Source organism: Passer domesticus, chromosome 10 (genome assembly GCF_036417665.1).
Source record: "Passer domesticus isolate bPasDom1 chromosome 10, bPasDom1.hap1, whole genome shotgun sequence".
In the NCBI taxonomy this organism is placed as follows: Eukaryota; Metazoa; Chordata; class Aves; order Passeriformes; family Passeridae; genus Passer; species Passer domesticus.
Window position 1 is genome coordinate 15370013 of NC_087483.1, and position 22961 is coordinate 15392973.

The window sequence follows — 22961 nt, forward strand, 5'->3', positions numbered from 1 at the left end:
TATGAGGCTGATAATAAAATTACTATTTATAACAAACCAATCATTCTTTATTTGTGATCACTGTAAACTGCATACTGTGGATAGGCTACACGTTTGCTTTTATCCCTTTTTCACCAGCTTTAGACTAAGGCCTGGCAGGTGCTATCAAAACAAAGACTGGCTTGCAGAGGGTTCAGGTGAATTTCTGAGGACAGAGTCATGTGCCTGTGGCTGGAAGCTGACGTGACTGGGGCAGGGAGGAACTGGCAGGACTGGCTGCTCATAATGGGAGATGATATCTGGGTCATGAGAGAACCTAAGCTTTGGGCTACTTCAGGAGCATAGAAGGAATTCATTAGGTGTGTGATGTTACACCACACATCACCTTACCTTCATAGGAATTAGTGGAATTTGTTCAACCTATCCTACTGTGGAACAACAGACTGGAGAAAGAGTAGTTAAAGCAGGAGACTGATGTCATGATATGCTGAAGATGATTACAGCATGGACAGTTTTCAAGACCAAAGATCAGCTCATCTTCATCACGGCCTACTCTTCTATGTGGTGTCAGTACAACCTGGCTTCAGGACAGGGGGTGTTGCACTCTGAGCTGCCAGCAGAGCTGCTCACCCCTTCCTCTGACCCATGGCACTACTGCTTCTGTGGGACCTACACATGTTATTTGTGATGCTTTTTTAGTGTAATAGGGAGAAAAGTCTTGCATGCCTCTGGAGCCTAGGGGTGTGTCCAGTGTCCTAGCCAAGGACACTCTGGAATTGTCTCCTTCTGTTCCTCCAGAAATTTGGCCCTAAACTGTAATTTATATGGTGGGGCTGCAGACTAATGCAAGAGCCTCTCTCCCTTGAGGCAAATGGCTGTTCTAAGAGCAAAGGGGTGGCTCAGCACACCAGCAAAGCTAAACACACCTGAGCTTCATGAAATTGTGCTGCTTAAAATTAGGTGTGTGCCACATGGCTTTAGGTTTGTCCTGTTCTGTAGGATATATGTTAGCTGAGAAGAAGTAAACATCATTAACCTCAGAACTTTTATTAACAAGTTCACAGAAAGAACAAAAGTTACATTGATTTCAGTAAAACAAAAATCAATCCCCTTCAAATACAAAAACTGCTCGAATATGAACTCCTATAAAACTCTGAATATTTTACAGATCTTGAAATACTGAATTCTTCATCCTCCAGGATGGTTCCACATTATTGTAACTTAATGCTGCACATTAAAATACCCTCATCACCAGTGAGTATGGCTTCTTCAGCAACCTCAATGGTAATTAGCTGAAATACTGCACACTGTACATTTCCCCCTCTAAAAGCCTCAGCAAATCACACTGGGCCTTGGTTTTCACTGTTTGATTCTATACACAAGACTGAATGTATTTAGACAGCAGTGCACCAGAGGAGAAGAGCTAACAGCAGCCACTCATGAGCACGTCAGGAGTTGCTCAGGATGGCCAGCTCCCACCCACACGTGATGCAGTGCCAATGGCAGAAGCAGAAGAAATCCACAAAGCCACAACACAGGACCAGCTACGTCTCTGACCCTCTGCAGAAAAAGTTGTAATTAAAACCTGCTTCCCCAGCTCTGCATAATGCAAAGGTCAATGCAAAGGGTATCAATTCCACTTGCACAAACCTCATCACACAACTGCATAGGTATACAGCATCTTCTGAGCCATTCTGGTATTCCCACTGCTCTGGTAAATGAGTGACAAGTTAAAGGCAGTATCTCTTCTCAAGTCTGTTTGATCTGTTTCTATTCCCTGTAAAAATAATGATTAAAAAAAGCTATCAATATAGAAAAATAGTGTAAAACAGAAACATGAGTAGCCATTACAGTGGAATCAAATGACATATTCATAGCCAATAAAGGCTTTCAGCTGTATGGAAACAGAACAAGTATTCTTTGTGCTCTCCCTCTTTAAGGAGTTTCCACAGCATGTCGTTAATCACCAAAGTTATAAAATTTCACACTCAAAACATTAGCTCTAAGTTAAATAGCCAGCTTATAAACCAGCAAAGTACTGTCTTAATTTGTCTTTGTATGCTAAGTATTTGTTTCTCCAACCAGAACAGGAATATTGCTTGCATTTTTTACAGGGTCACAGACTGCTGCTCTGAACTCCCAGGGCTGACTGACACCCTCAGCTCTTACTTTACCAACACTGCCCATTTTCTAACACCCTTGCAATGCTTCTATCTACCCATTCCACAGACCAGACTTGTAAATGTATGACATGTCAATTAGGATCCAATACAGATCAATTAGAATTAAACTATGGTTCAGATGCAATTAGGCATTCCTAATACTGGTCCATCTTGCTCCAGCATGCTGTTTGATGGCATGGCTGAGTATACAGAACTTCCAGTTATAATTCATTGCATGTAGGATGTAGAAATGTCAGCTACCTAAACAGGAAAAGTTGTTTAGCAACTCTTTTTGCTGCTGCTTCAGCCTATGACTAAATCCTTCAAAATTCATACATCTTTGAACTTAACACATGCTTAAATACCTTATCAGGTGATAATCAGATTTGGGCTTCTAATGACAAGGAATTAAAATAGTCATTGAAGGAGGGACAACTACAGAGATTTTATGTACTTATTTTAACTATGACATTCTTCACATTTTCCTGACTTTATTCTCTGTCCATAACTTACAAAGTTACAGTACCTCTAAGGTGAGGGGAGGAAGTTCAAGTGCTCTTTGGTAATAGTGGATTGCCAGGTGCAGCAATCCCAGCTGGTGCAGGCCACGGCCTAGGTTGTAGAAGGACTCCTGGCATGGTCCACGCAGGTCCAAGTAGCGGTGAAGGAAGGAGAATCCCTGTAAGAGAAATTGAGCACACAACTTTTTCCTCCCCTTCTGTGCATTTATTTTGTTGCCATTTTGGAGTGTGATGATTCTGTTGTAAACAGAGGACCTTCTTTCTAGAGACTGTGTTGGTAATCAGGGAAGGTACTTCCTTCAATATGAGGAATTAGTTCAGACACAAGCAGCTAATGATCATAATTTAGGTCACCAGTAGGTCACTGTGGCTGAATTACTAATTAACTACCACAGCAGCAAGAAATGATGTAAAATCACTGAGTATAGTAAGCAGGAAATGAGAAGAGAGAGAGCAGGGAACTGTATTGCCAGGGGGTAATATAAATAGGACATTGTTCAAGAATGTATAAAAGGAGAATAGGGCAGTTCCTGTAGAAAAGGCAGGCTGGTTACAGAAAAAAGTGGATAAAAGTATTAAAATTAGGTCAAAGTTTGCAAGTTCAAAATGTCAAAGTTGGACACTGTCATAACTGATTTTGTGTTACAGTAGCTGGGGACCTGTAGCTTTTGTCAAGATCAGTGCAAGTTACAGTCTTCCAGCAATTTCAAAAGAGCTCAGGATCCTCAGCATATTGTGCTGACTGACCTCAGCAGCTACAGGAATTAAAAGGTATTTCAAGTTAATGAAAATACTTGGTGTAAAGTAGAGGAAATTACTTTAAAGATTCTGTTGGGGACAACTCAGTCCGTGGTTTATAACTGGATCTTGCAGATGAAAAGAAAAATGCGAATAATGAAGCTGAAAATTTGAAGGTAGCTAAACTGGAGCTCACAAGATCTTTACCTTTAGGTAGAGGCACCTAAAAGGGGGAAAAAACCACTTTCCAAGTCTGTACAATTTGCCTCAAGAATGCAGTATGAGACATAGCTATGAAGGGCACGTGGCATAGATTCCACTCTACAGCAATGCAGGCCAAAAAAAATTTGAAAGAAAACTCGGATTACAACCACCAAGAAATTAGTAATGTTTTCACTAACAGCTGGCAGCTGTTAACATCAAGGCAACAAGCTACCTTTACCCATAAGGAGAGGAGATTCAGATGGTGTAACTATAGTTCAAAAGCACATTCATCTGTGCTCATGTTTTACCACTTCTCTCTTTAGAAATACCATCTTAATTATGAAAAATGATTTAAACAGAGTGTGTTGTGGTCATAACCATCCGCAAGATACAAAGCCAGGAACCACTGTGGATAACAAGAAGCTCACTGCCTCACCTGTACTAGAAGAGCATGCCTTTTCAGCACATATTTCTGAGAGGCCATGTGGATGAAAGTCAGGCCAATGCAAAGACTGTACAAAGGCTCGTCTGGGTTTGCACGGAAGGCTTGCACATACTGACCTAAAAGCAAATAAATGAATAAAGATGTTGGTGGTGAAAAACATTCCTTAAGAAGTTACAAACAAGAAAGAAAATATTTGAATTAGAAGTGTGAACTAAGAAAAGAAACAGTTTAATATACCTACATTAAAATATACAGGAAAAAACAGGGAAGAAAATTCTGTATTTTCAGTACCCACAGGATTCTGAAGGAAGAATGCAGACTGTGATGTAAAAATGGAAGCAGAAAATTATCAGACGCAAAAGGCAAACATGGTCCTTGCTGGGATTTAAATGTGACATTTGGAGGACTTGACTGAAAGCAGCAGGTTTACTTCAAAGGCCTGCTTAAAACATGCAACCAGCTGTATTTGCTGTTTAAATTAGGCTGGTTCTGTCATTATTATCATCATTAGCCTCCAATTATCTTTGCAAGTTAGTTATATTTGCAATGTGTGCTAAACTTGAAACGTGCCAGCCTAATTTTTATTAGCAAAACCCTTCAGCAATGCTCTGATTTGTGCACAGAATAATTAAAGCACCAGACTAGCACTGTGAACCTATAATTTTCTGATGAAAAAAAAATCTTTCCCTTTATATATACTTTCACTTGTTTTATTTGTTGATATTAGAACATGAAAGATATTACCAAGAGCATGCTTGAAACTGCCAGACACGAAGGCATTGTGCCCATTGAGGACACACAGCACGTGATTGTCAGGATTTTTCAGCATCAGGCGGAGACAAAAGCGATGGTGACGGACATCCTGAGACTGCATAGTGACCTGATTGAAGATGTTCCACAGCTGGGGCTTATTGACATTCTCCATGACCATGATTCTACAATGAAAAGTGTGCAAGAAATTAGTAAATGCTATATAGTATATACTGTATCTTCAGTAAAATCTCAGCAGTTCAGGGAAGAGAACAAACAACAGGAACTCAAAGAGAAGGTCAGTGACTGAAGCAAAGATGAGAGTGAAAAGCAGAACCAATGGTTCTGCCCAAATCAACCAACCTATCGCACTGTGCATTTTTGGAATGTGAGGCTATTGGAAAGCTCCTTCAGTTTCAGTAGCCCTCTCTCATTTACCAAGGCTGGAAAGCATCAGCCTGCCTGCTTCAGCAGTATCATCAGCAGTGTGACTACAGCCTCAGAGGAGGCCATTACAGCACAGACTGCTCTGCCTTCTCAGCAGCCCACCTGATGTAGTTGTAAGCTTTCCTGAAGTTCTTGTCCAGAATTGCAGCAGAGAGCCCAAAGTACTCCAGCTCCTTGCGCTTTTGTCTGTCCTCATAGAATGAGTAATATTCCAGGGAGGAATCCACAAGCAGCTCTGCCTCCTTGTACCGGGAGAGGTCACACAAGGCATATATAGCCTTCAGGAGGAGGTTCCACCAGTCATCTTTTGTCAGAACGCTTGTGAGGACAGCAAAAATTGCTAAAAATATTGGAGCCAGAAAGACAACAAAAATTAGAACAAGAAAGATAAATTTTCACAAAATAGATGCATATATCAAACTATTTTCAGAGATGTTGTAGCACTACCAGCTAATATGAAGTATTTACTTTTTCTCAGTTTAAGGGCAGTTCATAAAAACCAGCAAAAAACACTCTCAAAGTGGGAACAAAGAGCAAGCAATACACCCAGTTCAAGCTGTAAACATACTACATGAATGCAATGAAGTTCCTCTCTCTAATCTATCAAGCAGTGCTTAAGTACATGTGGTCTGGCTCAACCAAGCCTGGCCATCTAAAAAACCCACACCACTTTTATACAATATATTTGTATCACAGTTCTAGATTTCCATGTATATTTCCCCTGAGGTGAATGATGGCCCATAAAATCTCTAGAGGTGCATCTCAATCTGAATTATTCTGTAATCTTACTGTTTTTCTCTGAATGGGGACTGTTCCCTTAAGATATATTATCTTCAGTTTTGCTGCCTTCTTTGCCCTAGAAATAAAGCAATGCTAACATGAACTGCATGGATGTAGCATGCAAAAGAGGAGCATTTTTATCATTTTTCAGAACTATGGAGTTCACCTTGTTACTTTGTTTTTAATAAACAATCTGTGATTTGTTACCTTTCGCATCGCAATTTGCTGTCTCTTGGTCATCATTGTCAGAAATTTTATCCCTTGACACCTTAATAAGATAGAGGTGTCTCTCTCCAGATTTGGAACTAGATATCAAACACACCTGAGCTCTGCTCATTGCTACCTAGAAACAAATTTAAGGGCAGCATTTCAGATTACAATGTAACATCCTATGACAAAGGCAGTTTTATGGCCAATCCATCTGGCTCACCTCATCCCAAAACAGTCTGCAACACCACACAGCAAGGTCATCAGAGAGAATATTCCAACAGGAATATCATCTCTGCATTGCCTTGTGCTCCAGTGCAAATGGGCTAAAAAGCAAAAGTGATATACAAATTCTTCAAGCTACTTAAAAAGACTTCCCTGGGATTGGAACATCCCTGGGTTTACTGAAATCAAGACTCTTTGCAGAGAAGTGTAAGAAGAACAATGCCTTTCTCTATATGTTTCAGAAGTTTGGGCATAGTCAGCTCTTCAACCAGTATAATACAATAGTCAAGGTGCTGAGCAGATGGTAGAATGGAGGTCTAAATATTCCCTTAACTCACTCCCTATTTACAGATAAACAAAAATTAATTAACACAAAACTGCCACCACTGTATTTACTGGCTAAACAAATTCTTATTTTGTCCTTTTATCACAAGAAAATAATAAAGAAAGAAATAAAAAATAAAATTGTTGAAATAGAAGCCAGTATCAACACCTAAAAAAAGCGTGTGTGCTCAGTGTCAAAAAGGCAAGAAGCAGCTTTAGAATTCAGTGGGTTGTAAGTTTCTGTATGAATAATTATACACACAAACAGTCCTCTGTTCTGAACACTTCAGGCAGGAACACCAGTATTGCAGGCTACCTGCAAGATTACTACCTAACAAAATTATGAAACCCCTTACATATAAAAGCCCACTAGCTTTCCTCCTGAGCTCATTTGTAGTTTATCTTGACCCAAGTCACAGCTGCCCAATTTCCTACAGTGCAGCTGGAGAGACTGGCTTACCTTGAGCAGCATTGCCAGCATTGTGAGCAAGGTATCAATGTAACCATACATTTTGCCTTGGGAGTACAACAGCGTGGAGCGATGCAGGAGTAGCTTTAATTCCTGGACAACAGTGAAGACTGTTATTCAATCTCTTGCACAGAGAGTTTATAAAACAAACAGTTTTGACATGGTACAGTACTAATAGGATTGTAAAAGCTTCAAGAAAGCTGTAAGAATATGCAGCAGCAGGTAAGCTCTCCCTAAACTGCTCTCAGGAGTTACTGTTCCAAATTCTCCCATTTCAGAGACATCTGGCATGACTCTTACCTATGGTGAGGGTGCTTCTAGAGAGGGGATTCAGAACCTCTGCTTACAATCAGTAAAGGCCAGACCATGTAACCCACATGTAGCAACTACTGATCAACTTGATGTAGAGTCAGGACTGGCCCTCAGTGGCCAAAAGCTTGTGCATTGCACAGAAGTTACCAGGTGGGACTGGGGAAAAGCTGAGAGAATGGTCAGGGACAAAGTCAGGAGGACGTGTCCCTGACACTGTAATGGATCAGTCACTGTGCTCTGCAAGGTCCCCCTGGGGAGATAAGTCTGAATCCCTGGTCCTATGCAGACATCTTGGACTAGTAGCACAGGCTGGCAGAATAACACATCCTAAATGGAAGTACAGAACACTTTACCCACCTGCTGTGCAGCGTTAGCATCCTGAGCCAGAGTATCTGGGTCATACATTGGCTCCAGAGCCTCCAGAGCTTTCTCAGGCCGGCCCAGCTGCTGCTGAAGTGTTGAAAGTGAGATTCTTGCATCGAGATGCAATGGAGCAAGATCAACAACTTTGGCATAGCTCTCTGCAGCACGCTCCATGTGTCCCAAAGCCTTCAAGCACTCTAGAAATACCATAAGCAACACAAGACACTAAAGTGGCAGAAAAAGAAGATTTCAAGGTTTGCAAATAAATTAACACACCTTCTTAGTAAAATCACCCCAAACATGTATTTTTAAGTGATAACATTCAGATATATGCACTGATGCATCACTTCAAACATCAGCAGCTGTCACAGGATGAAATGTAGAATAGGTGCTGTTTCACTTACATGAACATGAAGTACTTTCAGCTGACATAAATTTCAGTGTACATGAAGAACAAAAAAATGCTTGACAGAGTCATCATGATAAGCTTCATTCTGCAAATACCAATTCTCATTCAACCAGTCAATCTAAAATTCCCGTGATCTTGGCTAAAGGTCCCTGGAAATGCTCAGCACTGTACTAACACCTCCCCATGCTGAGCAGTCCTGCCCGCTCTCACCTGCGTGCCGCAGCCACACAACAGCCAGGTTGTATCGCTCTGAGCAGACAAGGGAGCTCAGGAGAGGCAGGGCTGAGTTGTATTCCCCAACGTCCAGAAAAGCCTCTGCGACATCCAAATACAGGTCACCCATATCTTCTGGATTTTGTTCCACCAGAGTAGTCAAAAGAGGCTTTAACAAAAAAACCACACAAACACTTAAAGCACAAATAATCAAATTCTTTAAGGCATGCTTATTGGAAGCTTGCATTTTTATCCTATGACTTTTACTCATTTGCATTCTGAACTATACTTCTTCTAATTAAATGTTAGTTTAGAAGTGAAAAATAAAAGATCTGAAATTCAGCATTCCTGAAGAAGCCACATTTTTCTAGATGTTTCACATGTCCAGAGGGTTAAAGTACCCATCAGTGAGGAGTATCCTCTTTGAAAGAACAGTCTTCAGACTTAGTATTGTTTTAAAACAAAGTGAAAACATGTTCCTTAGTTCACAGCTTTGCAATATTGTCCTGGGCCTGTCACAGCACACAGGCTGGGACTTACTGTGCTTTGGTAATACTTACACTGGCATAACTTCTAAGGGAAAAGATATTATTTCTGCTATTACAGGACTGTGAGGTTTCTCTCCTAGAGTGGGAGAGAAGCTCCCAAAAAGAATCTCCACAGCTCCCTCAACCACCTCAGTCTATGAAAACAGGCACAATTACTTGCTTTTGTGATTTCTTAGAACATTATCCCCACCTTGTGAGTTGGTTTCCACTTACACTGAGTGGCTCCAGGATGTTCAAGTGAATCAAGCACACCATCAGCTTGACGGTGATGTCTATGGGAACACCCTCAGGTATGCAGCAGCTGACCTTCTCCACAGCTGGGACAAGATAAAGAATTTCCTTCTGAACTCATAGCCTTTAAGAAGCACTTCTCAAGCACTACATCCCCTCCAGGCCATGCTCAGGAACTGAGAAAATATTCTTATCAGCTCTAGCAAGTGTTTGTCTACCCTCCTTTTCCTCTTCCTTTATCTTTTCCAAGAGTTGGAGCAACATCTTCCTACTGTCTCTGAGACTAATAATTCCATGTGAGGTACCAAGTGCTGTCAGTCTGCATTGACTCCAACAGCAGGATTCCACAGCATGTGCTTAGATCCTTTGCCTGTTTAAGGATCCTTGCATACTTTGTCACTCAATAAAGCTTTCCTTTAACAATTTATGCACCTGTACCCACTTCTCCATTATTTTTTGAAGGAAAAGCCCTGTATCAAGGTTCTTGTTCTTGCTAAGTATGTCCTGTGTAGCAGGCACTGCCTGAACACACTGTAAAACAGAGTGAACTGCAGAACTTCACACAACAGGTAGGCTGAATGCAACCTCATCAGAATGCAGACAAGAGGCACAGTAGCTACCCAGGACAATACCAGCAAAAGAGAGGTCACACAATAAAATTCCATTATCATAGGTCCTTCACATATAGTCATGACACCTCCTTAATTCCTGGTTAAGTTCTCCTTCACTTCAGTGCTTGCACCATTCAGTGCTAAAACCTGAGTAAACTGTGCTTTCCAGCCTAAGGTTTCCCTTTTACCTCCTACATCCACATCCCTTTACTGCAAATCACAACATGCAGACTGATTCATCATTCTTTGAACACTGCAATACCCAGCACAAGGGTAACTATTCCCCTACTGATATATTTTACAAAATCACAACTGTCTGTCTGGATTAGAGAGAAGTTCTGAGAAAGGGAAAGAAGAAAAGTACAGAAGAATCCTTTCCTGGATGAAGCCCTGTTTCTGTGCTGTTAGAAATCTCCAGATGTTCTATGATTGCAAGCTGGTTCCTAACCATATGATCAATTCATAGACTTGTCTGAAATTTAAAAAAAAAAAAAAATAAAAAAATGACTTACCTGGAGCACTGGATTCAGCTGGCTGATTCTGGTTGTCAGTCACAGCCTCCTGGCTTTCCTGAGTTTCTACTGCTGCACCTGTATCTTTTTTAAAAGATTATCAGATTAACCAGTAGTTACTTGCCTTTGAATCCATAATTGATTGGCAGCTTACTCTGAAAAGTGGACTGGGTTTATCTTGTTTTGGTTTGAGGCTTTTTTGTGTTGTATTGTTTTGTTTTTTAAGGACAGCAGAGCAGGAAGCAGTTATAAAAGTTACAAAGCAACAGAGTAGAGAACCCAGCTCTATTTTAAAAGCCTTCTCTCAACCAATGGCACACAGGAGGTAACTAGGAAACATTGTGTGCTAATTCCTAGACTCATGATAGTTTTGTTTCTTATAAATTACCTGCTGAAAGTCTCCATCAGGACAGTTGTTCATAAATCAACTGTATTTTCACCTGGCCAATCAGAGCAAAAAGCCAACAGAAATATCTCATACCTGTATTGGGCTTGGATCAGATTGCTGAGACAACCACCTTAATCACAAAACAGACTGTCTCCTTATGGAGTTGGTGTGCTGTGACCCTTCTACAGCCTAAATAAATATTTTCAGATGAAATTACTTTGACGAAGCAGGCTTCTCAAAGACAACCTACTTCATTAAATTATAAGCTAGCATGCCTAAATCTCAGTTAGATGGTTAATAACAGATGCAGGATGTATAAAGAACATTACTCTTAGGTCAAAGGCTGATATTCTTGAGCATAGTTGCCACTAAGCTTATCTTTTTTTTTTTTTTTTTTAGAAGTTATTTAGCTGGTAGAAATAGCTGGTTTGATGTAAACTCAGAGGAATGTTTAGAACTTTAAAAGCCCTCCAGTTGCCTGGAGATCAGTCCTTGTCTTCAATGAGTCAGCAGGGCTATGGGGACACCAGAGTAACTTCTTACAGCAGGCTGAGGTCACGCCATGTAACTCACTAAGAGCACCCACAGATTTCAATAGAGAAAAGCCTGTCAACAGTGCAGCAAAATATACCCAGGAGGTGAAAAGGTAAAGATGTCACATCACATGAACAGCAGGGTCACAGGAACCACTTGACAGCTACTTACCCTTTTTCTCCTCAGCTGCACTTTTTTCTGGTACTTTTTTTTCAAGTACAATTCCGGTAAAATCTGTAATAACCTAAAACAGGAAAATAACTCATATCATTTCAAAGATTTAAAGCATAAATGGAGCAACCAGCCTATGTGACATTTTTAGACATTTCAGAAGTTATCAGAAGTAAAGCTGCATTCATCTACCCAAGCAGAACCTTCAAAAAGAAACACGGAAATGGCTCTGTGACTACAGATCTACTGCATTAATAAATCCAGTAGCTAAATGCTGTGTACATAAAACTGAGTGACTGACATTTAAGGAGGGAAGAAGTACAAAAAAGGATCAGGGGAATTGTTTACAGACTCATGATACTGTGCTCTGACAGAGAGCTGAATAAAATCTAAAGAAAGAAAAAAAAACCCTAAGTAATTTCATATCAACAAATAAGAATATTCACAAGAAGAAGTCCCAATTTACAGTGTCTTTTCAAACTTGGAAAGTATTACAATGGCCAAATACCAACATCTTCCTTCTCAAAGCCAGACCAAATCAAGTTGGAAATATGCCTCAAAAGTGAGAGTTAACAAATTTGGACCAGATAAGCAACATTCTCTAATTCCTGATTCCTTAGAGTTAAGATGTATTGTCTTTCTGGAATGTATGCTTAATGCTTAATGCATAAATTATTAGTTGCAACACGAGTCTGCCAGATAAGTCACAACAATTTGCATTTGAACCATCAGAGCTTTCAGTGTCATGATTTTAACCTTCCACTCAGAGAATGACCTCTGCTGGTATTACTCACAAAACCAGCCTGAAGGTCTTCTCTGGCTACTAGGGTTATGGTCACTATAGAGAAGAAGAGGAAGGATCCCAAAATTTTAACTCTCTAACAACATACAAATCTATCAGCCCTCAATTAATTAAATCCAACTATTAATTTAAATGCTAATTACTACAGAACTAATAACAAGCAGTCTGTTTCTGATGAGCTCTATTTTTACAGAAGCAGGACCCCATTTTAGCACTGCAGAAACATGTATTATGAACATAAACCACCCATTCTGGCAGGCAGAGAGGTGCTGAAATGCCACCCAAGCTCACTGAGGTGTCCGTACCGCCAGAGCTTTGTCGTACTGTTTGGAGGAGATGTACAGTTCAGCTGCAATGTTAACATCCTCCATGGACACGAGGCTCTGGTGCTTGGTAAAAGCCTCTTCCACTATCTCAATGGCAGAGGTCACATCATTGGCTTCGTAGTAACTCCTATAAAACACAGACACGAAACAGCAGGTAATTCACATAACTGACAATGTATACGTTGAATTGAAGTGAAAGGATTTTCATATTTCTTTGATTTTTGCTTATTAGCCAAGATTTTCATTAGCAAGTGGATGTCATAAAAGACAGTGAGAAAGGGGGTGGTTTTCCTTTCCTTACAACTATTGAAAACTTTTAGGTATTTCAAATAATTAACAATTTTCTTCTCCCTTGCTTGTTAGGACATTACTGGAGTTTTCATCACAGTCTCCCCCAATGAAGTCAGGCATCAATCATGTCCCACATCAACCTGCTTTAAGAAACCCTAATAACATTGTTATAATACACACCCTTGTATTTTTTGGTACACTTCCCTAACACAACGATCAGAAGAGCTTAAACTGTTTTGAGACAGACAAAAAAACCTGCTTTTCCATGAGAATACAGTTCACAGGTAAAAAACTACTGTGTGAGAGCTACACACTTTAACCACGTGGCAAAGCAAACCCCAGTTTGCAGGCCCGGCTCACTTGGCCATGTCTCGGGCCAGCTGCATGAAGCGCTCCCCGTCGGAGGGAGCCAGGAGGTTGAGGATGCGCCGGTAGCCATCCATGGCCATCTTCTGCTCGCCCAGCTGCTCGTACAGGCTGGACCTCTCCCACAGGTAGCGCACGTTGGTCGGGTCGTACTTCAGAGCTACGGGGGGAAGCAGCAGCACAGCAGCGGTTTAGGAAATGCAACAGTGGATTCCGCATTCATTTCCTTGTGTTAATGGACATGCACGGGGTTTTTGCAAGATGACAGATTCATTAATCTTTTTATCAAAGTCCACACAGAGGCATCAAAATCTTAGCACCCTGAAGCAAACTAAACTAGAAAGGAGAAGAAAACAAAATGATTGCCATGAGCACATAGCATTAATTTTAAATTATTAAAATGTTTGCTACACTACCTTTTGTGTAGCAGAAAACAGCCTGCTTAATATTGTCCTGCTCCAGTGACATTTCTGCCAGTCTAACCCACTCCTCAGTATTGCTAGGATTTAAGTGAGCTGCAATCAGTCCAAACTGTAGTGATTTCTCCATATCCCCCTGGTCTTCATAGATCATGGCAAGAGTGGAAAATGGCTCGTGTGCAAGAGGAGCTGTGAAAAACAAAAAGAGTTACTAAGATTTATTGTTTAAAATCCACACTGGAAACAAATAACTTGCCTTTCTCAAAGAACAGGTATCAGAATTATATGAAACATGTGTTGTTCAAATTCAGGAAAAGCTTGCAGACAAGTTTCTCATTCCTGTCTGGAAATTATTAAACAGACTGACTGAATCTATCAACAACCATTCACAGGATTATTCTACACTGCAAGGCCTGCTGATGCTTATACCTTGTGTCTACAAAGACAGTAAAAGCAAACTGTGTAAAGCTAAGTCAAGGCCTGGGCCTCTGCAGAATAGGGGTGCTAGTTTCTTTTTATAAGCAAAAAAATAAAGGAAGTGCACCACATATTCTTCATTCTACTCCTTATACCATGACTTTGCTTGTACAGTTTATTTTCACCTTCAGTGAAGCCACACTGAATCCTCCTCCTGCACATGGAAACTTCACCCTATCCTCAAAGCCCAAAGGCTGCCCGTTCTCCCATACCTTGTCGAATGATCTCCATGCACATCAGAATGGCCTCCTCACGCTCTCCTCGAGCAAATCTGATGTTGGCCTCTCCCATCAGACCCCTCAAGGCACGGGGAAGTTTGCTGCGAGGTCTCTTCTCCTAAATGGAAAAGGGATGCTGTTTCTGCCCAAGGCTGAGCTGTGCCCAAATTCGGAAGACACCTTGTTGTGCTTAACACCACCTAACACCAAGTTATTTAAGTATTAGCAATAACAAATGACTGACCAAAAGACTTGCTAATGTTCATAGTTTTCTGACACTGGGAAAACTGATTTCATGATTTCTGAAAGCTTTCAAGCAGTAAATTACAGTGCTTTTATAATAAACAAAGACAGCATAACAAACACCAGCATAAGCAGGATTACCCTCCATGGAACAATTCTTGGGCAAATTTCTCAGTAAGCAGCTAAAAGTCACACAAAGTGGCATTCATGCACTATGGTCAGGAGACACATGGAAGTTATATAAAAGTTTAAACACTTGCTTTCATCATTTTCTTGGTCTCTCGATTAAGAACCATCTCCAAAACAAAAACATCTCCAGCTGTAGGCTGCTCTGTAGTTTCTTCTTCCTCCTCTCCTTCTCCTCCTCCTTCTTCTTCTTCTTCTTCCTCCTCCTCCTCCTCCTCTTCATCCTCCTCCTCTTCATTTTCCCCAAGCATGGATGCAAAGACCCGATGGACAGATTTACTGACCCCATCTGCTGTTTCTCCTGGTTGAGAAAGAAGTAAAATAGGTTTATGATACAATGAAGAGGACGAGCTGCTTCCCTGGACAAGTGCAGAGAAAGCAGCAGCCCACTTGAAGCAGCTATTCTGCAAGAGTGCTGCCTGCACAAATGCAGAAAAACTATTGACAGCCTCTTTGGTTTTAAGGCTCTGCATTATTCATCACCAATGCCTGGTATGGCCCAGCCTGTAACATCTTTAGATATCTGAAATGAAAGCAGGGAGGAACACACAGAATGAAGCCACGGTATAATCAACATTTTTCTCAGTCCAGAAGAAGATTAAGCAATTTTCAAGCACTGAGCTGGCTGGCTGCAATAAGCTTTTCTGCTCAAGAGGCTGTAAGTGAGCAGAGAATTCTACCACACAGCAATCCAGCAACCAATTTTTCAAAGCCATTGAAAACAAGATCTTGTAACCATTCCATCCATGACAACAAGTACCTTTTAACATGTGTAAATACAAAATTCATGTTGTTTGCATTTCTCTGGAAAAAGAACAGAATTCTTTAAAACAAGTAAGAAAACTATGCTAAGAACTCTGAATAAATATGCTTAAGGCATACAGATTTTAAGAATTTCCCATTTTTTATTTACAGTTTCTCACTATGAAGTGAACCTGGGTTATAACTGACCACAGATCTATATAAAAAATTCCAAATATGTAGGGTTCAAAGGTTTGAGCTGGGGGATTGGACACCTGAAGATTTTATTAAGAAATAATGACAGCATCAAGCTGGAACTGAGAAACAAATCTATCATGTATTGCCTATATAGGAGAGGGACTTGGGGACCACACCTGGGTTTATTTTTTTCGACTTGGATATGTTTGGTTATTTTTATTCTGACTTGGATATTAAGCATCTAAACATAAGACTTATCTTCCCCTGCTCCCATCTGAAAACACACATAATTATTGATTTAATGTCCCTTATATTTAAGGTCCCTACAGAGACTACAAGGGAAAAAATGGAGCCAGTTATCAAAGAGCAAATACTTCCAGTGCCTTTTTAAACAGGAATGGTTATGTTAGAAACACCAACCATCAGTTTCATCCTGACTTTGGGATTTCCCAGATGCTTTTCTGGATGAAGACGGAGCCTCTACATCTTCCTCATTTTCCTCAGCAGATGCATTTTCACCATCCTACACACGCCAAAAATACAAATTATTACCTTTATAGAATAACCCTTTTTTATTTCCCCATATATTTAGTTACCATTTGGCTTTCCAGCCTTTGCACTGCCAGTGAAACAGGTGGGATAAGCACTGTGTATAAAACCCAGCATTCCTTGCTTTCAGGACATTTATATTTTTTATCATTGTGGGGAGACTCACATGGTGACTGTTCACACTACTTTTGTTTGACTGAAGAAACCAGTCCACTGCTCATTTGGCATTACAGAGAGGTGGGATGGTTGACTGTATTAGAAAAAAAAAAGTTCTGTGTGACTAATCCTTCCAGGAGCTTGTCAGTATCAAACCAGCACTCATTAATCCGGCAAGAATGCTGCCTTAGGGTAACACTAGGGAGCCTCCGCCTCCACCATCTGGGCATCGGGGCACAGAAGCTCGCAGCTCCGGAGCCGCAGCAGCAGCAGCGAGCGAGCGAGAGCGAGAGCCCCTCCACACACCGAGCAGCGGGCCGTGCCCTGCCAGGTGCCGTCATGAGGGCGGCGGCCCGCGCCGTGGGGCGGCCAGGCGGGGCAGACTCACCTTCTCGCGGCTCTTGCGCTCCTCGCGGCGCTGCTCGAACTCCTCGAAGGAGATCTTCCCCTCCAAGTAGTCGATCAGCTCCGGGCTGAAGCCCGACATGGCTCCGCCACGGCCCGGGGGAACCTTGTGAGGGAGGCACCGCGTCCGTCCCGCTATGGCGCCCGGCCGCGCGAGTTCCGGGCGGCGGCTGCCGCGCTGAGGGCGCTGAGGGCAGGGCGGGAGCGGGGCGGGCAGCGAGCGCAGGGCCGGGGCACGGCGGGCTCGGCTGCCTCGGCACCGAGGGTTTAACTCCGCACTCACAGGGATGGGGCAGTTCTGGGCAGGGCACGGGCAGAAAGGGACCAGCAGCCGCCAAGAAAGGGGCTGTACCCACAGAGGGTCCGAACACTTGGCACACAACACCTTGGGACATCTCGTTCTAATAGACTGAAAGGCAACGTTTATTTCCCAGCTTTGAACAAAGACACGTGGCAGGAGTTAAATGCGCGCTGTTGCACTCCCCATTTATTCACACTTAAGCACAATATTGCTCACAGACTGCAGACATTTCTCAACAGAAACAATAATGCTCATTGCAGCAGGACACCAGGATCCATCGGCACAAACGGTGACAGTGAAGAAACTTTGGAATTGTCAGGTAACAGTTAAAAAGTCAAAGCAGTAAAATTTTGCTGTGAAGGTTTCCACTTGGCATGGAGTTCTGAAGTTAATGCCTAAAGAGAAAAAAAATTACAAATACGTGAGACAAATACAGAACTATCCATAAGCAACCAAGGTATGATCCAAACCAAGACAAGAAAACGCTGACTGAACCTCTGTTCCCACAAAACAGTTCTGAACACTGAAAACAACTCCCACAACCATCCTGAATTATGCAGGACAAAACTTCCACCAGTCATTTTCTCACTGCTGCTGTGACTTATAGTAGAGCATCCCTTCTGAATTTCCTTTTCATTTTTTTATGCACAAAATACACATTCTGTGGTACCTCTATTTTTCATTACATAACTCAGCAAAAAGAGAATTTAGTATTAAAATTTGAGTGCAGTCTTTATTATGGTTCATGATAATAAGAATAAAGCTTTGATTTTGATTATAAACAGACAAGGTGTTAAGCAGGCCAAGAACAGGACAGAGCTGGAAATCCTAAGCTGAATATTGATTACAAATTAAGCACTTTAAGATACTGAGTAAATCACCAAAATGCTTTGATTTAAATCTTATTGAAATTCTCAGCTATTTGTAAACCAAAAGAAAACACTATTTACTGTGAATGTAAAGGATAATGTACGTTTTGTTAGTGCAATGACTTATGCCAAAATTAATTTTCTTAATATACATATACCACAAGAAACCATTAATTAATCTCAATTTGTAATCTTACTTTTTTCAATTCCTTCCATAAAACCTGCATCCTCTATTATCTGTACATTTTCAGAATTCTCCCTATGAAGGAGGGGAGAAAAAAGAGGAAACAGAAAAAATCAGAGTCTATACAGATCTGCACAAGCACCATGTGCTATTCTATCTAAGTAGTAACTGATCTCATAAATCTCTGCCTCAAGAATTTTAAACCCCACTTCAGGCAAGGGTTAGGATACTACATTTTTAATTTCTTCTGAGAAAGAAGTTGCTTTTATACTTCTGTCAGACTCTTCCTTGGTTACACGTAACATCAGAGGATAAGGCACCCCATTTTACCTTCATCAGCAGAACCTTTCAGCCTTTGAAATAGTTCTGAAAGGATTTTTTCTTTTCTTCATAATCTGCAAATGCAGAAGCAATAGGATCTGAGTAGAGCCTTGGTCCCTCATTGTTCACAGTGAAAGTAGCTGGGAACTTCCTGAGATCGAGGCCCCTGCCCGAGAAGTAAGCCTGGAGCGTTCTGAAAAACTGAACAGATTGTGGATGTGAAAATAAACTGAGCATGGCCCACGGAGACTAATTATTTCCACTGACACAAATTAGATGTCATGTTTATTCCTCTCTGGGATGAAATCCTCAATTCTGATCATAACCTGATACAGTGTAGGCAAACTATTTCAGACATGCCCACTCCATCCATGGCTTGTGCATCTTTTGGGAAGTCAGAAGGGCAGCAACTGTGTCCTGCTCATTTATGCTCCCCACTGAACCACAGGGGCTGTGAGATAACTGCACCCCTTGTAAAACAGGCACAGCCAAAGCCCTGCTGAGAGCAAACACTTCTGTAAACATTGCAGTAAGAGTCAGCAACGATGGGCAAATGGTTTGAACTGTCCCCTTACAATCACTTCCAAGGAGAAATTAAAGCTTCTTAAAACACTGAGGAATTACTATGGAAGACTGATTCTTTTCCTTCACAAATTCTTTTTGTGCAAACGTTCTCTGAGTGGTATTTTCCTAGCTGTCAGATGCAAACTTATTTGTACTTCCATGAGATGAAACAACATGCAATCAGAGCACACATTTGAAAGAAACACAGTAATCATTCCCCTTCTGTTTCATAAAACAAGTAGCTGTATAATCAAAATAATTTTTTAAAAAGGAAAGCTGCTGGATGGAGATACAAGCACATTTTATGCATTGCTGTGCTCTGAGGATGTCTCTTTAGTTAAGGGGTACATCTTGACTGAGAAATGGTTATTGACCATGCAAAGTGCACAGCTCCTAACATTACATCTAATGGGCCCCTCTTGCCTTTAAATTTAGACAATAAGGAGTCTCTTCATGGAAAACAAAACCACACAGAACTTCAGCTCTCTTTCTTGAAACATTTCCTTACCAGGTCTCTGTTTCTGGGGTTATCAAGAGGCTTCCATTTATCTTCTGGTTGGAAAGGAGCACCCTTTTCCAGTCCTCTCACAGCCAGTACTACATACAGACCCAGGAGCAGCACTTTCCACATGCTGGAGATGAACAGACTGCCTGTAAGAAGGGCAAACAGACATACTCCTTAAATCCTACAGAACTGTCAATAGGAACACACAAACCATGTGAATCCAAGGAAAGTCTGCCCACTGCAGATTACATCCATGTGCTATCAACTCTTTGTTTTCATAGTACTAAGGTCCTTGGAAGAACAAATTATTCTAAACAAGTGTTTCCCATTCCAAAGCTATTTCTAGACATTGGACTCTCTTCTGAGGGACCAGTAGAACACTCAAAACATTACATTTATTACATAAAGCCATTTGCAGTGGCTAATGCAGCACCAGACCTCTGTATGCTCCAAGGAGAATGCAAAAATATAACTCAAGATCCAGAGAGCTCAGTTTTACAAAACTACATTAAATTTTACTACATATAATAATAAGTGCAATGGCATTTAATAAATCCTGGTCTAACATACTAGAGATCCATTTCACAACTTGACTCAGGGGGAGAAAAGGAATTCTCCCTCTCACATTCTTTAAAATAGAGCTTACCAGGGAATTTGGCTTTGGCTTGCCCCTTCTTGGTTGGTCTCCTCGTAATCTGTGAACAACCTGATCTCTGCACTTATATTTCTAGTAGACTGTAGGTGGGTGTCAATGACGTTAGCAGGAGCTCAAAAATACAGTAATGATTCCATTTCCAACCATGACATAAAGACCCTTGAGAATTTCATCCTTGATACTCTTCAGACCTGTTGCTATCGAACAGTGCAGCACAAATTCCTCCCAAGCCGTACTGCAGAAATTGGTAGCAGGCATACAGGAAGTTTAAAACAATTCCCAGGAGAAATGGCACAGCTTTATCAAAATACTATTTTTAGTTTAAAGTAATTAGTCGTATCTCTAGAATGGTGACTAATGGTTTTCAAGTAAATGAGATATGGATCACTCTCCTGATGCTGGAAAAAGATAGGAAAAGTAAGGTCTGCTTCAATATCCAAAATCATAACATTTCAATGGAAGCATTGCTTTCCTACCCTGATTTTATCAGCAATTAATATCCTCCTTAGAAACTAAGACAAGGCTGCAAGGAGGACTGTGCTAATTTACCTTGGCCTTAGTGCATAGCATTCTTCATACCAAAGCTCATATTTTTTATTATTTCACTGCACTCTTCTCTCCACTATGTAGATGATACATGATTTAGCATCAAATAAAATATGTCCCTAAATAGACGTGCTAAAATTAATATTTGACCATCACATTACTCCAGAGTGTAGATGTTTATGTCTGACTAGAAGCTTTACATTTTTCTTTGGTTTAAATTTTGAAAGCAAAATAAAAACCTGCAACCACCCTTCCAGGAAGGTGAAGTTTTGGACATCCAAACATCATTAGCAACACAGTAAACAAAATCCTAGCAGTGTTATATTTGTGACTACAGTAGTACATAAAAATTCATGAAAATTTATCCAGCTTGTTTATTATCCAGCATATTTGGATTTAAAAAAAAAATCATACACACAATAAAGAAAACCCAATAAGCCCCGTTAATTATGTTTCATAACACTCAACTTCCAGATAGTGGACTCATCAAGAACAAAGCAGTAACACCAAAATAACTTGAAAAAGGCAGGTCCCAGCAGAAGGGAACTGTCTTTATTGATCTTCTAGGTAGGTACTTATTTCAGCTAGAAGTAGAAATATGCTTCTGTAGAGAAAATGACAGGAAGGGGAAAAGGCAAGATTTACAGTTTGGGATTAGATTTTAGTTCCTTCTTTATCTTTGGAAAGGGCGGGGGGGGGGGGGGGGGGGGCGGAAAAAGCCAGAAGAGCTGGCAGTTTTCTTCTACCTCTTTTTTCCCCCTCAACTAATTTATTCCTTTGGTTTCTTTACAAAGGAATATGCAGTGTATTCAGCTAGTACAACCTACCAAAGTCATCTGCAAATATGAAACCAGCTTTGTTACTGGAGGAACTCGGGCAATGTGGGTGACTGATGAAGCATGCAGATATGCAAGAGATTCAATTAGCATATATTTTCTGTGAGCTGTCAAAAAAAAAAAAAGTCTGTACACACTTGTATTGTTGCTTCCTGAGCTAAAGCTCTGAGAAACTGTTGGAGCTAAAAAGTCTGTTTAGACCTATAGCTCATTTTAATGTGTGGGTTGGTCTTTTTTTAGTAATTGCAATTCTTTCCTTTAGGGAAAGTCAAATATAAGCAGAACACATTCATATTAAAATACTATTAGTATACTTACACTGACTGAATTAAATTGCATTCTTAGTTTTGAGGACAGTAGCTAAGTTTAACAAAAGCTGTCAAAGCCAGATGCCAGGGTGCTGCCTTTTTAATGCACCTAAATTTAAGCATCAGGTTTTCCTGATAAACATCTTCAGTAAACCAAATATTTTTTTAAGTGTCTATACTAATTATAAAGCCTTTCTAGCACACAAAGTAATGTTCATGTATGTTTGAATTAAACTGCTGTGAAGATTAAAATGCTGATGGCATTGCTTGCTCAATTCCACACAATTCACCTCTGAAATGTAAAAATTTAAAATATACTAGTTTAGCTGAGAACAAATTGTATACATATGATGCTCTACATAAACTGTAATATTCAGCAAACACTTTGAATTTTATTGCAGTTCCCAGTCATGAAGCCTAAGTGTTGGAGTTAAGATATGAGCCAAACTTTATCTTATCTATCAAACTATCTTTATTGCACTGAGGCGTGAAAGAAGCACCTGTTAAAGCACTGCGCCAACCACAAGGCTTTTGTTCACTACTTTTATTTTCTGCTTAGAATCCCAAGTCTTACAAGTCAGAAGGAAAAGCACCAAACTGCTCCACACGAGTACCTGAGCCAGGACTAGAGGCAGACGTTGCTCACAACACCCATCAGCGTTTGTACAACAGCACGCAGGTAACACAGCACTCCACAGAGCAGCACTGGCAAGTGGCACTTCTTGTGAGTTACAACCATTTGTACCAATGCAAGCACGTTGGAACACCACACAAAGATATACAGAAGTGTTTCTTTAGAGAGGATTTGCTACACAATGTACTTAAATCATGCACACTTAGGTAAAAAAAAAAAAAGACCAAAAAAATTTGAAGTACACATTGCAGCCAGGGAAACCACAAAACAAAATAGGAACATCCCAGAGCAGCTCCCAATCAAGCTGCCCTCAACTAC

The 22961-nt window shown here is 40.7% G+C and overlaps 2 protein-coding genes across 5 annotated transcripts; both read right to left on the reverse strand.

Annotated features, from left to right (window-relative positions):
• Window positions 1-1010: 1010 nt before the first annotated feature.
• Window positions 1011-17068, reverse strand: GTF3C3 (general transcription factor IIIC subunit 3). 4 transcript variants are annotated; one of them, XM_064433942.1, is made up of 20 exons: window positions 16904-17065; window positions 16231-16333; window positions 14946-15172; window positions 14437-14560; window positions 13745-13936; window positions 13323-13488; window positions 12651-12798; window positions 11544-11616; window positions 10451-10534; window positions 9310-9413; window positions 8546-8717; window positions 7921-8123; window positions 7243-7344; window positions 6234-6369; window positions 5349-5586; window positions 4794-4984; window positions 4041-4165; window positions 2668-2820; window positions 1630-1756; window positions 1011-1539 (listed from the first exon to the last, which is right to left on the reverse strand). In XM_064433942.1, exons 1-19 carry the CDS (start codon window positions 17000-17002, stop codon window positions 1634-1636), a joined length of 2763 nt encoding a protein of 920 aa, XP_064290012.1. In that variant the 5' UTR covers window positions 17003-17065; the 3' UTR covers window positions 1011-1539; window positions 1630-1633. The 4 variants fall into 4 exon arrangements, 3 of the variants coding, with proteins under 3 accessions (XP_064290012.1, XP_064290011.1, XP_064290013.1); XM_064433941.1 differs by having other exon boundaries at window positions 1011-1756; XM_064433943.1 differs by lacking the exons at window positions 1011-1539; window positions 1630-1756; window positions 2668-2820; window positions 4041-4165; window positions 4794-4984 and adding an exon at window positions 6036-6102 and having other exon boundaries at window positions 5471-5586; window positions 16904-17068.
• A 251-nt stretch (window positions 17069-17319) lies between these two features.
• C10H2orf66 (chromosome 10 C2orf66 homolog) lies at window positions 17320-22398 on the reverse strand. The gene is made up of 4 exons (XM_064433946.1): window positions 20311-22398; window positions 19668-19810; window positions 18605-18796; window positions 17320-17616 (listed from the first exon to the last, which is right to left on the reverse strand). Exons 2-3 carry the CDS (start codon window positions 19788-19790, stop codon window positions 18623-18625), a joined length of 297 nt encoding a protein of 98 aa, XP_064290016.1. The 5' UTR covers window positions 19791-19810; window positions 20311-22398; the 3' UTR covers window positions 17320-17616; window positions 18605-18622.
• Window positions 22399-22961: the final 563 nt, after the last annotated feature.